This window comes from Achroia grisella, unplaced genomic scaffold (genome assembly GCF_030625045.1).
Source record: "Achroia grisella isolate CSIRO2021 unplaced genomic scaffold, CSIRO_AGI_Agris_v1 utg558, whole genome shotgun sequence".
NCBI lineage: Eukaryota > Metazoa > Arthropoda > Insecta > Lepidoptera > Pyralidae > Achroia > Achroia grisella.
In genome coordinates, this window is record NW_026712938.1 from 643,389 (window position 1) to 664,328 (window position 20,940).

At 32.5% G+C, this 20,940-nt stretch overlaps 1 protein-coding gene across 1 annotated transcript; it reads left to right on the forward strand.

Annotated features, from left to right (window-relative positions):
• Positions 1–80: 80 nt before the first annotated feature.
• Positions 81–19,788, forward strand: LOC131848411 (splicing factor 3B subunit 1). The gene is made up of 21 exons (XM_059198254.1): positions 81–243; positions 473–741; positions 1,168–1,294; positions 2,140–2,219; positions 2,495–2,689; positions 5,350–5,542; positions 6,403–6,653; positions 6,765–6,954; positions 7,373–7,656; positions 7,788–7,991; positions 8,249–8,447; positions 8,529–8,687; positions 15,312–15,604; positions 15,905–16,063; positions 16,776–16,964; positions 17,100–17,282; positions 17,423–17,601; positions 18,055–18,300; positions 18,675–18,887; positions 19,057–19,273; positions 19,391–19,788. The coding sequence occupies exons 1-21, from the start codon at positions 216–218 to the stop codon at positions 19,547–19,549; spliced, it is 4,017 nt and encodes a 1,338-aa protein (XP_059054237.1). The 5' UTR covers positions 81–215; the 3' UTR covers positions 19,550–19,788.
• The last annotated feature ends 1,152 nt before the right edge of the window (positions 19,789–20,940 follow it).

Here is a 20,940-nt window from a genome sequence, read left to right on the forward strand (position 1 = left end):
AAGCACCTACTTAACCTACTGTTTACAGATTAAAAATGTAGATGGCGACATCATCTTTTAAAAAGTGACATACGCGACTCCCTCGCCCTTCCCCCCGACCCCGCCGTGTGCTATAATCAAGACTTTTCTAAGAAAAGTTGCATTGTTATTTAAAAAACAACTATTCATTCCAATTATCGTTGAGTTTTTAATTTGTTTTCTATGATTTCAATATAATGGATAAAATACCTAGGACGCATGAAGGTAATATTTTATAAACAATACTTGTATCTTGCATCCCTAACGCCAGCCATTTTATTACACATGTTTCTATATTTTCGCCGTCAATTTATGATCAATATCTATTTTACTATAATTATTCCAAATCCACTTGTTAATGTATGCTTAATATCGTAAGTAGGTGTCCTACAATAATATACTGAAACAAATAATGCATTGTTCTTTTGCTCACATTTAGTTATTATATTTACAGCGATTGAAGCTCAAATAAGAGAAATACAATCTAAGAAAAGTGAACTACCAGAAAATGGTGCAAATAAAGGCGTTTCCCTGGGAGAGACGTATTACGACAGTGACATATATGATAGTTCCGGACAGGGAGGTAAATCAAGGTACGATGGATATGTCACATCAATTGCAGCTAATGATGAAGTTGAAGATGAAGACATAGAAAATGTACCAATTTCACAAAAGAGGCCGGGTTACACAGCACCAGCATCCTTACTAAATGATATTGCACAGGTAAGAAATATTAAATAAACTCAGTGTATGCATGGATTACTTTCAATTATTTGTATATAGTGAAGAAAAATTTTAGTAGTTTCTGATAATTACTTCGTTTCTATTTTCTTATCAGGTTATCATGTAATAATTAATTGTCATATTATGCAATCTTTTTTATAATCCATTCCTATATATTAGAGATTAAAAGACAAAAGCATAATCTTAAATACATATTACAATGCATCATCTAGCTTCATAAAAATGCACTCATTTTAGTCAAAATGCATTTATTATTGGAATTTTTCATATAACTGTCTGTGAAAAAGTATATATGTGGACCGTGGTTGCAAACCAGCTATTTGACCCTATCTATTATAATTGTAGGAGTAATAGTTTTCTTGTGGGTATAAAACTTGAGCCTAACAATTCAACTTTTAATTTTAGAGTGATAAAGATTATGATCCATTTGCTGAGAAAAGGAGACCAACTATTGCGGACAGGGAAGATGAGTATCGTCAAAAGAGACGTAGGATGATTATATCTCCAGAACGTATGGACCCATTTGCTGAAGGTAATTAAAGTAACATTAGCTTGTAATTTTAAGAGTACATAATTTAGTTTTCAATTAGTACCAAGTTTTACTATTACAATTTTCAGTGTATATAAAAGAAATTTTGGGAATAATATTAGTTTTTATTTTATAAATTGATACCTTCATGGTTAACTTATTGATGTAGATGAAGATATGTTTTTTTTGTGGAAGGGGTAGATTAGGGGTTTGGAATAACAATCTGCCCTCTTTTTTTTTTACTGTACAGCTATTTTTCAGCTTCTGTTTTCAGATATCTTTCATAGATATTGAGAAAATAAATCTTATTAAGGGTTGTCACCCAAATTACTGCATTACTAGGGGGGTTTGGGATATGAAAATAATAGTATGGTTTTTCTGGAGACTACAAATATATAAAAAAGGTAAAATTGCTTCAATAGATACTGGTGCAGATTTCATATGCTTAACTGGGTAGACCCTGTACTATATGTCTACATTTAAATAAATTTAATTTGGTGTTAACATGTACTCCTTAATATGATAAAAATAATTATTTTCAAAATATGACTTACATTTCACAGGTGTAAATTATCTTTATTTTTTGATGATTACATATGTATTATTTTCTTCCCTACTTTAAAGACTTTTCTTGTCTTTTTTGTATAATAAATTTATGTTTACTTCTTGGGTTGTAATTATGTACATCTTGGTTTCATTTTAGATTTTGTTGACACCTAAATACAGGGTATAAAATAATTGGTTTGGGGTGTAATTAGATGAGATGAAGATATCCACACAGATGCTTTGCCCATAATTATAACATTTTAATTCTACAATAATAAATCCATTTGATGTCTTTTTCACAGGTGGTAAAACTCCAGATGTTGGTTCTCGAACCTATACTGAAATTATGAAGGAGCAATACCTTCGTGCTGAAGAAACAGAGGTGAGTTTCAGTGTTGTTATATTAATTAGAGACATCATAATTGTCAAAATATCCATCATACATTTATTCACACATCTATAATTTTGCTAGTTGTAAATGCACAATTATAGATGAAATGATAAATTGTTCATATTAGAAGTAACGACATAAAAAATGAAATTTTATGTTCTTACTACTAATATGAACAGATGCTCTTATCATTTTGATTATCAATGTGTTTACTGTTAGACATTATTATATTATCTAAATAAATACATTAATATATTTATTTTCAGTTACGAAAAAAGTTATTAGAAAGAGCACGAGAAGGAACTCTCAAGCCTGTAGCACAGCCAAATGGTGAAGCTGTAAAACCAGTGGCAGCCAAACGCAAGGGACGCTGGGACCAGAGTTCAGATGATACTCCATCTGTAAAAAAGACACTTTCTGCTACACCCAGTTCACAGGCAACACCATCCTGGGATACAGAGGTAAAATCCTAGTTATTTAAAGTTAAATGTATATACAGTGGTGGTCATATAATTAGAAACACTTCTTAAGAATAAAGAAAGTATAACTTAAACGTACAAATTATCGAAAAAAATATATACATTCAATCATGCAATAATATAGCCACTCAAATTAAAAACTCATTAAATAGATAAAATATAAAACATATTTTAGTTTCAATTACAAAATCAGTCTTACCTATGTAGAAGTTTCATTTTCTGTTACTTGCTGCTTGGACACCTAATTAGAAACATTTAAAAAAAAGCATCAATATATCGTTCGTTGTTTGGAATCGAAGAATAACATTTCTTTCTTGCCTTTTTCTATTATTTTGGCGGCAATTCAAAATTTAATCTGATTTGTATTTTGTTCTAAATGGGCAAAATAAAAGTGACGCGTCAACTAGGCAAATAATTGTAAATTTACATGTAGATCATAAATGGGCGTACAGAAGAATAGCTGAGCATTTTCAAATTGTTCTATTAAGAAAGTTTTTAATGCAATTGATTATTATAAAACACATGGCTATCATGATACTATTGAAAATGTTCTTAGAGAGGCTCAGCGAAAAAAATCCTCTCTCAAAGAAGTCATGCTAATCGTCCGAGTTACTAAAAAAGATCGATTTAAAGACTCCAACCAGATTAAAAATGAAGTTTTTTGCCTGCTGAACCGAGAAACATCTCGTCAAGACTGATACGCCGAAGATTAGTAGAAGCTACATTGTTTAAAAGAACCTATCGAAAGGTACCGCTTCTTTCCAAGCAACACCGAGAGAAGAAATTATTAGAGAGAAGAAATTATTACTCGCTAAAAAATATGGTAATTGGGATGTAGAAAATGGAAAAAAGTGTTATTTTTAGATGAAACGATAATAAATATGGTAAATTCCGATGGAAATTGCTATGTTAGATATCCTGTAAACAATGCTTTTAATTATAAATACACAAGGGGTATAGTCAAGCACAGTGGCGGTAATATTAAAGTTCGAGGATGTTTTTCCGAATATGGAGTTGGACTCGTTCCGAATATTGAAGATATAATAATCAATGTCAACACAAAAATATGTTAAAGTACACAATGATTCTCTACTCGGACGATCATTTGTCTGTAACCTGGATCTTTCAGCATGAGAATAACCCTAAACACACGGCTAATAGCGTCAAATGTTTCCTTAGCCCAGCGTATATCCGTTTTAGACTGGCCAGCAAATGGTCAGGATTTAAAAAGATAAAAATCTTTGATATATTGTTAAAAAGAAAGTCTTAAACTAACGTAACACCAGTCAAAACGAACTACATGAAGCATTTGTTGTCGATGAAGCATGGAATTCAACCCCTCTATAAAAATGTATGAAATTGATTGAATCAATGCCATATCGCTGCAGTGCTGTTATTGAAAATAAGGAATACGCCACTAAATATTAATTGTAACTATTGGTAGGCTGTGGGTAGTAGCTATTTCGTAAAAAACAATACTAACTACTAATTCTTTAAAAAAATAGTTTTTTATACTTTTTTGTTGTTGTTTCTAATTAGTTGACCACTATTGCTCGTACCTAAAAACTGATTTAAATGTTTGTTCGTAATGTAAAATTGAAACTGCTCTAGTGTAGTGGGATTTATATTGTTTTTCCAATAAATGATGAATCGTTGAAGATATTGTTGTCCTATTTATTGTTTTATTTCAAAATAAAAATGATTGCGGTGAAGTATCTTACATAATGTCAAGAACCGTTGGTAGTGTTTCTAATTATGCGTCCACCACTGTATATCTCCCCCTCATTGGTAGAAAAATATACACTATTAAAAATCACAGTTTGAAATATAATGAACTGAAAAATTCAGCAGATTTGCAATTCAATCATTGTCTTCCATCACTCAATACAAATATCATTTATTCAAATAAACTTACATTGAAGCACTTTTGAATAGTCGTCACATTTTTTTTTCTAATATACCGCTTATTTGGAAAGCTTTCTCATCACAAGAAGAACGAGCAAGAAACTTGTATGTTGCTCTTTTAAATAATTTTATTCTTACTTACAATTTAAGTTTATTATAATTATTATGGCATATATTTACTATGTCATGCTATAGGCGTGTATGGAGACATGGGTGGTGGGACAATGCCTGCCCGACACAATGAAATGTTTAGATAGACAAACTACATCTTTGGTAACAACACTATGTTTTTATGGACAGTCATATAAAAATATGCTCATTTGATTCTTACTTTCAAATATAAAGTTTATTAATCTTATATAAATTACGACAACCTACTATAAACTGTGGCACAATAAAAATTTAATGACCCTATCACTTTTTTTTGTAGTCTTTATGACTGGTAATATGCAACATATAGTGTTCATAAACTTTTTCTGTTAGGGCTGCCATATAAAGTACAGTAATGACCTCATTGCTAGCAATGTATGTTCTAACAAAAATAGATCTCACGCTCATATTATTATCCTCCTCTGGTACCCCGCCAACGTATCATGTAACAGTTAAAAAAAACCTCTCCATATGTGCTTAGGCTTAGTCGCAACTCTCTCACACAGAATAAAAGTGAAGCGATGTGTAATTTTTTTAAAACTTGTAACTTGTAAAAGTGTAGCTTTACGGCGTTTATTCGATAACAGAGAGGCGCGTGGGAGGAGACGCCGGGCGCGGGCGGACGCGGCGGTGAGACACCGGGCGCGACACCGTCGGCGCGCGCCTGGGACGCCACGCCCGGACATGCCACGCCCGGACACGCCACGCCCGGACGCGACACTCCCGCGCACCATGCCTCCCGCCGCAACCGATGGGACGAGACCCCCAAGACCGATAGAGGTAACTATATTCCTTTTGTTATCCACGTTTATTTTCCTTTACACAGCACATTTTAACACGCGCTGGAAAGACAGCGTGCGCAATCGTTCGATCGCGTATGATGCGAGTGAATTTCATTTCCAAAATGTTATTTTATATTACACAGTTATTATTTTCCAGACATGTTTAAAGATTTAAAAATTATCAATATACTATAATTATGTCTTTGATGTATAATCAGATGTGCTCCATTTTGCAGTATTAATTATTATTTTTTATAAAAAAAAAGCGCTAAAGAACTCACGATTGAAGAATGCGGGAATGTGAGAGCTGGCGAGGCGCGGTCTTTCTCGCTCAAAAAAGAATATTTTGTGTTTCAATAATTAAATATATGATTGAATATGGTTTGGAAATGTCACAAGATCTAGGATAATTCCCACCTCTTTAATGTGTGACACGTCACATCATGGATGACGCTTCTTGTAGGTAATTGACTCGACATGTCATTGTTATGTTTAGTTATAACAATAATTTGTTAATAGTCCATATCAGTGTTTCTTAACGTGACGTCCACGACCCACAGGGGGTAAACTAGAAAATTGACTCTTTATCTATTAATATCTCTAGAAAAAATTGAAATTCACATTCTATATAATTTATATAGAATGTAAATTTAATTTTTTTTAGATATTTTGAAATTTTACTTACTGTTTCTTTAACAAATTCCAAGTGATTACGTACTAAAACTTATTTAGTCTTTGTGTTTAATGTCAGAAATATTAGAGAGGCTAAGGAATCTCGCATCAAAACTAGAAAGGGTGGTAAACACTGATCTAGGTAAGTTTCAAAATACGTGACTTAAACAAACTGTTTCATCATAGAGACTCCCGGCCACAACAGCGGCTGGGCGGAGACGCCCCGTACCGACCGTGGCGGTGTAGACACCATCCAGGAGACGCCGACGCCGGGCACCAAGCGGCGTTCGCGATGGGACGAGACACCGGGCGCCACGCCCGTCGCCGCCACTCCCACGCCGTCGCACGCTACACCTTCTCACGCCACGCCCTCGCATGCCACGCCTTCGCACGCCACACCCACTCCTGGCCACACGCCGGTGTTCACACCGGGAGGGGTAATATAACAGATATTATTCTTTTTACAATCTTTTCACTTTCTTTGATCAAATCTACACAAATCATATTTGTAAATAATCGTTTTTGATTTTTGTACTTTTTTCTTCCAGTCAACTCCTGTAGGAGTAAAGGCTATGGCCATGGCCACACCCACACCCGGCCATGTTGCTGCTATGACACCAGAGCAGCTGCAGGCTTACCGTTGGGAGAAAGAAATAGATGAGCGTAATAGGCCATATACCGATGAAGAACTGGATGCCATGTTCCCAGCTGGGTACAAGGTTTTGCCACCACCGGCCGGTATGTACATTTTAATTCGTAAATCTAGGCTATTTATATTATCATATGAAGTCTATATATTGTAGATAAGTCTGAGGATGAACATCATAGTTATTAATCAACACTTTAGTTTCAGGACACATGTATTAAACAAAGCCATCGTCATGTGGAAATACTGCATCGTAGTGAAATGTCATTAAATACATGTGTTGTTGAATTTTAAATGATTATGAATTCATTTTAATACTCACTTTTTCTTTCAGATGAATGATGACAATATGGCTTTACAGTCTCATGCCGTTGGATAGACTGCCAGATTAAGCTTTACAATATTCTCAATTGCTGATTTGTGTACTTTAAGACAATTACTATGATGCATGCTTTACATTTTCTGTGTCGGCATGTGACTGTATAGTTAATTGTGTATATTGTTGCCCAGGTTATGTTCCGATTCGGACTCCGGCTCGTAAGCTGACCGCAACACCAACACCCTTGGGTGGTACCCCAATCGGCTTTTTCATGCAGACGGAGGAAGTCGGAGGGTCCGCTGCAGCCGCGGCGCGCCTGCTCGATCCGCAGCCCAAGGGTAGCCAGCAACTGCCCTTCATGAAACCAGAAGATGCACAGTACTTTGACAAACTGCTCATTGATGTCGACGAGGATACACTCTCCCCGGAAGAATTAAAGGAGAGGAAAATTATGAAGCTATTACTCAAAATTAAGGTAAATTTTATATTTCAAGTTAAGTCATATACTGAAGGTAATGAAATTGTACCATATATTGAATGAGTATTTCACAATAATGAAAAGAAGATATTGTACTGACTAACTTGTTTTAATATTTTATTTTTCAGAATGGTACGCCACCTATGTGCAAAGCTGCTTTGCGCCAAATCACAGACAAAGCACGAGAATTTGGTGCGGGTCCACTTTTTAATCAAATTCTACCATTGCTCATGAGCCCGACTTTGGAAGACCAAGAACGTCATTTGCTGGTTAAAGTTATTGATAGAATCTTATACAAATTAGATGACTTGGTTCGACCTTATGTTCACAAGGTATGCACAGCTATTTATAAAGAGTTTTATTTATAATGTTATATAAAAATATTTGTGTTATTTGTCATTTTCATAACAGTATGCTTAAATTGCTTAATCATTAAGCAATCTAAGCATATTGTTATGAAAATAGGCTTAGATTGCTTAATGATTAAGCAATAAGGTTTTTAGCAATTAAGATTATGCAGTATAGATTTTGGTAAAACATTGTTAATTTGCTTTTTGAGAATTTATATGCTAATGATGATTTATTACAGATATTAGTCGTGATTGAACCTCTTCTTATTGATGAAGATTACTATGCTCGTGTAGAAGGCAGAGAAATCATTTCAAACTTAGCGAAAGCAGCAGGGCTTGCCACTATGATATCCACAATGAGACCTGATATTGATAACATTGATGAGTATGTGAGAAATACGACGGCAAGAGCATTTGCCGTTGTAGCCTCTGCTTTAGGTAATCTTGTTATAAGACTTTACTTATTCAGGTTGTCATCTTTTGAGTTTGTTAATATGTACACTGTTTTTTTATTTGTAGGTATTCCTTCTCTACTGCCATTCTTGAAAGCTGTCTGTAGATCAAAGAAGTCATGGCAAGCTCGCCATACTGGAATAAAAATTGTACAACAAATTGCCATTCTTATGGGATGTGCTATATTGCCCCACCTAAAATCTCTTGTGGAAATCATTGAACACGGTATGTTAATTAATTCTTTTTTAAATTTAATTGGGGGAATAGGGGACCACAGAATATTAATAGTTTATACAAAGTCAAGTACTATTTGTGACACTAATCTTAAGTAGTTAGCATTATGGTTTACTATATATATATGGGTACATATCTTCAAAGTCATATCGAATTTGGCTGACAGGAATTAAATATATTTGTCTGTCAATTTACACATATCTCTCACATTTTACTAGAAAGAGAAACTAACAAATGAAATCAATCATAGATGGGTGGGACGGTAGTGGTGCTTCATCCTATGTTAAATTCAAAATATACTCAGCGTATGGATCTGTCAGGGCTAACATTAACTACGACGACAATTTTCCTATTTGGGATTATGGTAATGGTCTTCGCTACTTATACGACCAAAGGCTGATTGTTAGAGTATATGTTATTGTATAGGCATGGAAGGATGTATATATTAAGCAATATATAAGTTTTTTTTTTATTATTATACATTTATAAGTATTATATCCTGGCAGGGTCGCCATAAGGGTGGTGCTTGTTAGGCAAATGACATGCACGACATTTGAGTGTATACTGCTTGATTTATTGTTATAATAATTAATAATTATATACTACTAGCTACTCGCCCGGCTTCGCACGAGTGTTGTACCTATATTATCTATATAAAGCTTCCTCTTAAATAACTCTATCTATTTAAAAAAACCGCTTCAAAATCCGTTGCGTAGTTTTAAAGATTTAAGCATACATAGGGATAGACAGCGACAGGGACTATGTTTTATACTATGTTAGTGATATAATACATACATCCTTAAAATAGGCATGATGACTGATTTTAAAAAAATACTCCACGATGTTCTTACATACTATCTTTATACAATTAAATCGTATTTTTAAAAAAACTTAAGACTGATAGAAATATTGCTTTTAAAAAAATACAATTTAGATTTCGCGCAAAATCACTAGAATAGCAATGGCGTCGCCTGTGACGTCAACCATTCGTAAACACTTGACAAGTGACAACTTATAGTAGAGTTATACGTTTGTTTGTTAAAAGTTTTTGAAGATTTAAGCGCAATAATCATGAATCCCAATATGTATCGATGGTGTGCGGTCCCTCAATGTACTAATACAATAATAAAAACGCCGAAGAAATTATTTAATTTACAAATAACACAAAACAACTTTGTGAGAACTTCGTATAGTACTATCACAGATAACATAATATTACATACAGATACCCCATCCCATACAAGAAAATGGTTCCTTCCTAACTCGGGCTATTCTTCGGCCTATTTTATTTCGCCGCCGTAGCCGCTAGATGTCTCTAGATCTGAAGCAGTTCGGATTACTAGTGGGTGCTTAGTAACAAAGCACGAAAATAGATGGCAGTCAATTCAGTCTACATGACATCTGTATTGCAAAGATAGGTATATAATAGATATATAGGTAACTGTATCATGTACCTCATTAGGGACGATTCAAGATTCAATGTAAATGTGTAGGTATAATATCGTTAGCCGACACTGCATATTTACCCATTTTTGTAGGTTATACAGAAATAATTTGTGGGTGTTCATTTAAAAAGCATTAACACAAAATTAATAAGGTATAGGTATTAATAAATATATGGTTGTTGTATCAAAATAGAATTTTCTTATTTTTCACTAAAATAAAAACTAACTGTCTTTTTTATAAAATAAATCCCATCAAAAACATAAATGTGAAATGATAGCCGAGTTTAATATTATGATATATGCCTTGATTGTTGACTTCTACGACAAAAGAGATGAGATCTAAATGGGTGCCAAGTTCAATGGTCTGTCCTGAAATGTATTTATAACAATATAAAATATCATTTCTTCTTATAACTTACGATAATATACTGTAGCCTAAGGTCTAACTTGGCCAGTTCTCATATACCAATGATTACTTTCGATTGCTAGTTATATTAATATTAAAATAGGAACCGACAAGTAACATGTTTAGAACTTGCGAAGGCTACAGTATATTTCGTATATGAAAACTAGCCAAGTTAGACCTTAGGCTACAGTATATTACCTAAGTTATAAGAAGAAATGATATTTTATATTGTTATAAATACATTTCAGGACAGACCATTGAACTTGGCACCCATTTAGATCTCATCTCTTTTGTCGTAGAAGTCAACAATCAAGGCATATATCATAATATTAAACTCGGCTATCATTTCACATTTATGTTTTTGATGGGATATCATTACTTTTTGTACATAAATTATACGAGGTACTTATTTATAACTAAATTAATACCAAATTATTTTTGATAAATTACTGTATTTTCGTATATTTACGGGGTATAATTGTCTTTTTTTTGTGTTATTTTCTATATTTTCTTGTAACTTTTAAATTTTCATGTGCAATGCCAATTCAGTATCAGGAATTTTTGGGCAAATCGGGGCGGTATAACGTCCACAGTTGGTTGTACTCTACAATAGGGCTCTCGTGACTTGGATCTAAATTGTTGAGACGTACTTCATCTAAGGTTTCAACTCTGGAGAGTCCAACGTAAACCTGCCCTTTATTAAATATAGAGGAGGCTATGTTGAGAAGAGGTCTGCCAAAACTAAGGCCTTGTGATTTGTAGATAGTAATAGCATATGTTAAGCAAATACGGAATTGTTCTCTTTCAACATATACATTATTTAATATCTGAAACTTCGTATTGACACGTTATAGTTCGTAAAGACGATTATGTAACAAATTGACTGTTATCTATTGAATTCTCAAGAAAACAATTTGTTACCAATGAGTTCTCATTCTCGAGTTAACTATACATTCCTACTTATAACTATACTAAAATTCTTATTAATTTTTGGTTTAAACTATTGTCTATACCATACGTATTTACTAAAATAATGTAATAATAATATAATCACAAATATATAAGTATAGTTTAAGAAAGCTATAAATTTCGTAGCATAAATCGCAACCTTATAGGTTAGATATCGAGAAACAAAACATTGAGACATGAGGGCAGCTGCCATTCGCTCGGACAGGTTCGCGTCAACGTTTTATCGCACCGCTCCCACACGGCGCCGCCGCGGCGCCCTATACCGAAATGCCTATTATTTAATAATTATTTATAAAAATAATGATTTTACACTATCGATGTGCGCTAAATATTGAAACAATAATTAATACCAAATCTCAGTTAATAACATAATAAATACGAAATTCGACTATACTCCTAGTTATAAGTACGAGTATATTTTAGACAGAATCTAAATTATAGCAACTAGTGTTTACCGCTCAATGCAATATTTGAAGTTTGCTAGTTATCGGCACTGATGTGAAGGGATCAACGTAAATTGGTAATGATCGACGTTTTCATACAATATTACTTTCCGTCCAGCACAAGATGAGATATTTCGCCAGGGATCAATGTCAATTGGTGGCTATCGACGTTTTCATAGAATTTTAGTATTCGTCCAGTATAAGTTGAAATAGAATCAATTAAAGTGAAAAATTGTAGTAAAATGATAACAATTTACCAGTTTCAGATTTTTTCCTTTATATTCACCTAATTACCTATCTGCATACCAAATTTGAACTTCCTAGGTCATCTGGAAGTGGGTTATAATTTTGATCTATAGTTGATCAGTGATAAAAATGACGATTTTTGGACATTAATATCTAAATAACCGTTTGAGATATGTTTATGAAATTTGGAACACATATTTATCTCGCAAGTCTCAATATATGAACCAAATTTGACAGGTTTGTGTGAAAGAGTTTTTGAGTTATGAGGGGGTCAAAAGTGGCTCCAAATGGTTCGTGTAAATATACACACGGTGCTGCAAGCCAGTTTACTTGAAACTCGGCTTGACACGCTGCCGCGTGTCTAGATGACCTTTTCATTGTGTCATATATTATGAAACTATTTAAATTATTTAGCTGATTGTAAGGAACAAAATGTTGGTTTGTAGATTAATACTGTAAAATTACTATTTGTACGGAAACGATAAAAATATATTTTTGTGCTGCGACAAAAACTAATATTATAAATGCGAAAGTAACTCTGTCTGTCTGTCTCGCTTTCACGCCAAAACTACTGAACCGATTTGAATGAAATTTGGTATACAGATAGTGTAGACCGTGAGAACCGACATAGGCTACTTTTAAATGCGAAAAAAGGGTTGTAAGGGGTTAAAAGGGGGGATGAAAAATTGTATGGAAGAATCGTCATTTTTGAAGCTAGAAGCTTGAAACTTATTTTTGAGGCTGTTGATTAAATATAAATAAAAATGACATTCAATGTTTGTAAAAAATTACCCTTAAGGGGGTAAAATAAAATAGGGGATGCAGGTTTTTATGTAAACACGTCATTTTTGAAGCTAGAAGGTTGAAACTTATTTTTGAGACTGTTGATTAAATATAAATACATATGAATATGACATTCATTGTTTGTAAAAAAATTACCGTTAAGGGGGTAAAATAAAATAGGGGATGATAGTTATTATGTAAATTCGTAATTTTTGAAACTAGAACGATGAAACTATTTTCATTGGTTCTTTTGGGGTAGATTTTTAAATACCCCACTAATGTTATAACTGTGAAAGTAACTCTGTTTGTCTGTCTGTCAGTCTTACGCTCCAAAACATAACAAAAATTTAAATGAAATTTGGTACACAATTAGTTTACACCCGGATAAAGAATATAGGGTACTTTTGAATGTGAAAAAAGGATTCTAAGGGGGTTGCAATGGTACGCTGTATGGAAGAAACGTCATTTTTTAAAACTAGAAATTTGAGACTCATTTTTAGGCTGTTGTTTAAATATCAATAAATATGACATTCAATATTTGTAAAATTTTTACTCTTAGGGGGAGGGTAGTAAAATAAAATAGGGAATGAAAGTTATTGTGGAAATTTGCTGTTTGTGTGGTTGTGGAAGCTAGAACGATTAAACTTTTTTCTTTGTCTTTTTAGAGTTAGTTTATTAAATACCTTACTGATATTATAAATGTGAAAAGTAACTTTGTTTGTAAGTGTGAAAGTAACTTTGTCTGTTTGTCTCGCTTACACGCCAAAAATACTGAACCGATTTATATTGAAATTTGAAACAGACATAGATAGACTAGATATTAAGAAAGGATATAGATTACTTTTTAATGTGAAAATGGGTTACAAGAGGATTGAAAGGGTAGATCCAAGGTCATATAGATGTATCGTCATGTTTAAAGCTAGAAGCTTGAAATTTATTTTTTAGCCTATTGATTACATATTTATTTTTATTTTTTATCATTTTTTAAGCTAAAATAATGAAACTTATTTATTTGACTTATATTGTGTTAATTGAGTTAAATATTTTTAATTATTTACGCGGACGAAGTCGCGGGTACAGCTAGTTTTTAATATGGCAACACTTCATACATAGGTATTATTGGAAATAGTATTCTTGCTTGTTCGGCTATTGTTAATTTACTTAAACTTTTTTTATATGTTTAATTTACAATAATAATATATTAAGTGCTTATTATTGGAAAATATAAAAAAGACATTAAATTAGGCCGATACAAATGACGACAATGCCATCTATGAAATCGTTTTGAAAACATTGAGCCCCGTATTAGCAATGATTAAAGTGTAATTAAATACTGAAAAATAACAAAATGAGTAAATATATGAAAATTACTTTTCTAATCGCATTATTTCATTTTAACATGTATATATAACTTTTTAAAAATAGATTAAACATTTTTGATAACACAGTTTTGTTTTTTTAAACGTTTGCAAAACTATGAAGAATTCCATCGATACCAATCACGCCATCTGTATGCAATTTTTAGCAATAATAATGGCTACCTTCCCACGAAGTGCCACTGGTACTATGTACATCGTTGCCATCACAACAATAAAAAAATGCTAAACCTTGATTAAAATTTTGCTAAAATAATGCTAACATTTCTCAAATAAAACATAATTTGTTTACGTACACGTTTTTATTATATCATTAAAATCAATAAAATTTATTTTATTTATTATTTTATTCAATTATGTTATCGAACAAAATCAATATGTAATGGTAATGCTGACTTTAGATAATTTAGGTAGCATATTAACGACTTTGATAGTCGCGCTTTATTACTCGTTAAATTTTATAGACTGTAAAAACTTTCTTTCAATACAAATTACAGTATGTATGCGATATTGTAATCTATTTCTATCTCACATCTTTTTGTATAAGAGAAAGGAAGGGAAAAGATGCTGTTACACATAGCCTATAAACGGTGACTTGAACAAACAACAAATATGCTAAAAAACGTAAAAGTATGCCAAATCTAGCATAAAATATGTTAAATTGACAACACCGATGTTGTTTACAAAATTAGTGACGTCACGTGCTCCTGATTGGTGTTCGATCAATCATGGTGGATTGATATGTTTTGCATTTTTATTTTTACTAAAATAAATATAATCTCGTTTGTAATCTGAAAATAAATGTTTAAATATGTATCAGCCTATGATATAAAATTATATGAAATCCTGTTTTCGGACATTCTTAGATAGTGTCATCATGCCTATTGACCCTTAAGTAACAATTTGTATTATAAGTAATAATAATAATAATAGTATATATTTTGCAGGATTGGTTGATGAACAACAAAAAGTACGAACCATCACAGCCTTAGCGAGTGCCGCTCTCGCTGAAGCCGCCACCCCTTACGGCATTGAATCATTTGATTCTGTACTTAAGCCACTTTGGAAAGGTATCAGAACCCATCGTGGTAAAGGATTGGCAGCTTTCTTGAAAGCAATTGGTTACCTTATTCCTCTTATGGATGCTGAGTATGCTAACTATTACACACGTGAAGTGATGCTTATCCTTATTCGTGAGTTCCAGTCTCCTGATGAGGAAATGAAGAAAATAGTATTAAAAGTAAGTTGTCTTTTTATTAGTGTTGCCTCGGCTGCATGTACCCGTTCTCCCAATCCAGTAGCATTTCGCAAAATTGTTTTATAGTTATCATTCTGTGTTGTTATATAGACAATATTCTAATTACGATTTATTTCTTATGATTTGTTTAATGTGCAGAATTGTTTCCATTTCGTCTGTTTCATAAATATTTTCTTGAAAACATTGCTCTGCACAACTCCGCCGTCAATGTGTGCGTATATATTTTTAGTATATTTAATTTGTATATGACTGTACAATAATATTTTATAATACTGTTTTAAGGTTGTTAAACAATGCTGTGGTACTGATGGTGTAGAGCCACAATACATAATGGACGAAATTTTACCACACTTTTTCAAACATTTCTGGAATCACCGTATGGCTCTTGATAGACGCAACTATCGTCAACTTGTTGATACCACTGTTGAAATCGCCAATAAAGTAAGTACAATTGTCAGTAATTTATTTAAGAATATAAAAAAGTGAATATTTAAGTTGTACAATATTAAAATTTGCTGTTCAATTTTTTTTTGGAATATTTGTTACAGTATCTATTTGTTTAGTGCAATCTTTCATTATTAGGATTTTTATTCATATTTTACCTGTGTTTGTTTTTATGCATATTTATAAAAAAAAATATAATGTCACTCTCTCACATCATCTCTCAAGAGTGAAAGGATGAGGATGAATCCGTGCCCCTTAGCCCATTAAGGACTCAATTACTTTGCTAACAATGTCATCCCCTTAGTTTGGAACTAGATGATGATATGTTATATTTAAGAACTAGCTGTGCCCGCGACTTCGTCCGCGTTTAATTTAACTTTATTTTTCTAAAATAAAAGTATCCTAAGTCCTTATTAATTATTAAACTAATAATTAATAAGGACTTGGCTATTATAAAATAAAATTATTAAACTCCTCATTACATAAGCTACCTGCCAAAAAAGTTCCGTCTAAATCGGTCCAGCCGTTTCAGAGATTAGCCGGAACAAACAGGCCGACAGACAGACACAAAAATTGTAAAAAATGTTATTTTGGTGTATGTACGGTATTTACATTCATATAGTAAAAAACAGTTATTTCATATTACAAGCAGACACTCCAATTTTATTAATGTGTATAGATTACAGTGTTACTTTAATTTACTTTAAAGGTTGGAGCCTCTGAAATCATAAACAGAATAGTTGATGACTTAAAAGATGATAATGAGCAGTACAGAAAAATGGTAATGGAGTCCATTGAGAAAATTCTTGCAAATTTGGGAGCTGCTGACATAGATTCAAAGCTTGAGGAAGCTCTTATTGACGGCATTCTTTACGCATTCCAAGAACAAACAACTGAGGTAATTTATATATAGTACTGTTTGTTAAAAACTAAAAACTAAATAATAAACTACAAATGTATATTTTTATTACTTATTTAGTAATTTGGTAACACCATATATAATAATTATCTTATGACTTTATTTTATTTATAGGATGTTGTAATGTTAAACGGTTTCGGAACAATAGTGAACCAGTTGGGTAAACGAGTGAAGCCCTACCTGCCGCAGATTTGTGGTATTATTTTGTGGCGTATGAACAACAAATCTGCCAAAGTGCGTCAACAAGCTGCTGATCTTATTTCCAGGATTGCTGTTGTGATGAAAACTTGCCAAGAGGTCAGTATATGAATAGTTAGTAAATGTACCAGATAACTTTGTTTACTGTAAAGAAAAAATTAGTATTATGCAGTCCATAATACATTCCAATAATAATCCTTCGGTTATTTTAAATTTTAATTGGATGTTTTTTTTTTCAGGAAAAATTAATGGGACATCTTGGCGTGGTTCTTTACGAATATTTGGGTGAAGAATATCCCGAAGTGCTTGGATCAATACTGGGCGCACTTAAGGCTATCGTCAACGTTATTGGTATGACGAAAATGACACCACCCATCAAAGATCTTCTACCAAGACTGACACCTATATTGAAAAACAGGTACTTGTGGATTAGTTTGCAGTTACTTTACAAAATATAACGTATATTTTTAATTAATATATAATCCTTCATGTATATTCAGTGTATTTAGGATAATTATAGAATTATCCTAAATACACTGAATATACATGTGTATCATTAATGTCATTCCAGCAAGTTCAGTGCATTGACTCACCCCTGTTATATACATTTGTAACTTCTTAACTAATAATTTTATACGTATTATATGTAGTTCTGATTTTTTACAGGTCGTAAGGACCATTAATGTAGGGTCCTAAACTAAGGTCTTTCAAAATTAAAAGGTTGAGTTGTGGACTGTAAATTAGATGTAATAGTTTAAATATAAAAAATACAGAACTCCAGTCCGGCGAGCCGATGATGTGCGAACAATATGTATCGAAAGATTACTACATTTTGTGTTTGTATATTATTCTATTTTATTATAACTTTCAGACATGAAAAGGTACAAGAAAATTGCATAGATTTGGTTGGGCGCATTGCAGATAGAGGACCAGAATTTGTGTCTGCTAGAGAATGGATGAGAATATGCTTTGAACTCTTGGAACTGCTTAAAGCGCATAAGAAAGCTATCAGGAGAGCAACAGTAAACACATTTGGTTACATTGCCAAAGCTATTGGCCCTCATGATGTGTTGGCAACCCTATTAAATAACTTAAAGGTTCAGGAGCGACAGAACAGGTAAAATTGAATACTATTTATTATTGGAGCTTTGTCATCATCAGAATGACTGTTTGACCTAGACCTGTAATAGCAAGGCGCGGTCAATTACTATTTTGTAAATAAAAATATTATTTTTATCACCACATATTTAAAGGAATGAACAAATGGATATTAAAGTACAGCTATTATACTATTTTATTTTCATGTGGCCCTTACTTTCTAAAAGGTTTCTGACCAGGTATCAGAAACCTTTTAGAAAGTAAGGGCCTAAATCTAGATCAGACTAAATATTCTAGTGTTTTCTGTATATAGATATAATTCATGTATTTCTAAAAAAGTGTGTCATTTATTTTCTTTTGTTTATTATTTACAAGATTTTTTTAATTTTCTAGAGTATGCACTACAGTTGCAATCGCCATTGTTGCGGAAACCTGTTCACCTTTCACAGTACTACCGGCATTAATGAACGAGTATAGAGTTCCTGAGTTGAATGTACAGAATGGCGTTTTGAAATCATTATCATTTCTGTTTGAATACATTGGTGAAATGGGCAAAGATTATATTTACGCCGTTTGCCCGTTACTCGAAGATGCCCTTATGGATAGGTATGTTATAATGTAGAAATTTATGTATTAAAGACAATATAAATTAGCAGACTATAGTTTTTAACAACATCAGCATGCTATGGCGCGCAGAGTATTGTGAAGTCTTAGTTTTAAAACTTTGATTAATTTATATCTCAAATTATTTTCTAATATTTTCTTAATTTTTTAGAGATCTTGTTCACCGACAAACTGCGTGTGCAGCTATAAAGCATATGGCGCTAGGTGTCTACGGTTTTGGTTGTGAAGACGCCCTTGTACATTTATTAAATCACGTGTGGCCTAATATTTTTGAAACATCACCACATCTCGTGCAAGCATTTATGGATGCTGTGGAAGGCATGCGTGTAGCCCTCGGTCCTGTTAAAATTCTTCAATATGCATTACAGGTAATATAGATAAAATGGAGGTCACAAATTTTTCGTATTGAAAAATATCATTACTTTTTAATGCCAAAAGTTATTATTATATTTATAGTACAAAACTGTATAACCTATTTGTTTCAGGGTTTATTCCATCCCGCGAGAAAAGTTCGTGACGTCTACTGGAAGATTTACAACACTCTTTATATTGGGGGACAAGATGCGTTAGTAGCTGGGTACCCAAGAATACAAAATGATCCCAACAATCATTTCTTAAGATATGAATTAGATTATTTGTTGTAACATGATTACGGTGTAAGTGTATTAGGTGTTACAATTTTGTGAAATATGTTGTAAAGTTGCGACTGTCAGTTTTTTCTGCAATATACTTGTATGAGTCGATAATTTAAGAGTCTACAAGTTTTAATAATATATAGGTATACAGTAAGTCTTAAAGATATGTAATTCAATTTTTGTTATTTTCGTTATATCAGTACCAAGTAGATGTTAATATAGAAGACTAGTAACACTTGCCTCTCCTTAATTTCACGAGATCAATCTTCTTTCAATAATTTTATATAAATACCAAATAGTCTAAATTATTTAACAAATTTATGCTGTTTTTTTTTTAATTATGATTAAATAAAACTATAATATTGGGTTTTTCATGTCATTACTCATGTATGTCATTTAAGCCTTTTTGAATCCATCTATGTATTTATATTGCCTTTACCAGATATAAAAAAGGATCATATATGTAGCAAGTACTTCCTTGTCTTCTACGTCATGTTAGTAATTCACAAAATTTTTGTCATTAAACTAAAATTGTCGTATTACATATTTTGCTTTTTTTTTGCAAATTATTTTGTTAATGCAGTCAATCTATATGTATTATGAATGAGCGACACATACGTCTCGTTTACATAAATGACTGATAACAGAATAATTTTAACATCTATTACATAGTTTATTATTACGTTAAGTATTACATATGTGCTCTACTAAATTATATGTTTTGCTTCTTTCTTTAAAATGAATTTAAATTTATAATATGACAAAAACACTTATTAACTGAGATAGATATAATTTATGTACGAATTTGACATAATTGGAACTTGTAAGTGAATACAAATTAGTGTACGATCAAATTATTTTGATATTATTTTTTGCCACTCCTAATATCTTGGCTTAGTGTTTTTTATGGATGATAATGGAATGGGGCACTCGCCTGCGCTAACAGTTTACGCTGCCGAGGCGCCAGTGGAGGATGATAAGATGAGCATGAGGTCAGGTCAGTTAACCCATCGTGACATGTTCACCAAGAATTTATCACGTTGGTTTCTAGGGGGAACCGCGTGGAGGTCAACCTGACATGGTACATTGCTAGCAATAAGATCATCAGTCCACATTACTAATAATCGCCTTTCCCTCCCTTAGCTCAGTGTATAATCACCAACATTTTATCGTACCTTACTAGAACTTCCTAAAAGTAACAACTTTGTAAATAATATTATAAATATTTGTAGCCATACAAGAAATAAGACCTATCAAGAACACATTAAAACAAAAGTAATATTTTTATGGCCAGATTAGATACTACTTTATTATTATTATAAGGAAGGATGACAACAATAAGAGTACCTATCTAAAGATATTTCAAATAGGTAGTATGGTTTCTGAAGTACTGATAGATA

Bases quoted from the DNA above. Each gene is read 5' to 3' on its own strand.
- LOC131848411 (XM_059198254.1), top strand. From the start codon at position 216: ATGGATAAAATACCTAGGACGCATGAAG. The intron at 5,543-6,402 runs GTAACTATATTC...GTTTCATCATAG, and splicing joins GACCCCCAAGACCGATAGAG to AGACTCCCGGCCACAACAGC. The intron at 19,274-19,390 runs GTAATATAGATA...TATTTGTTTCAG, and splicing joins TTCTTCAATATGCATTACAG to GGTTTATTCCATCCCGCGAG.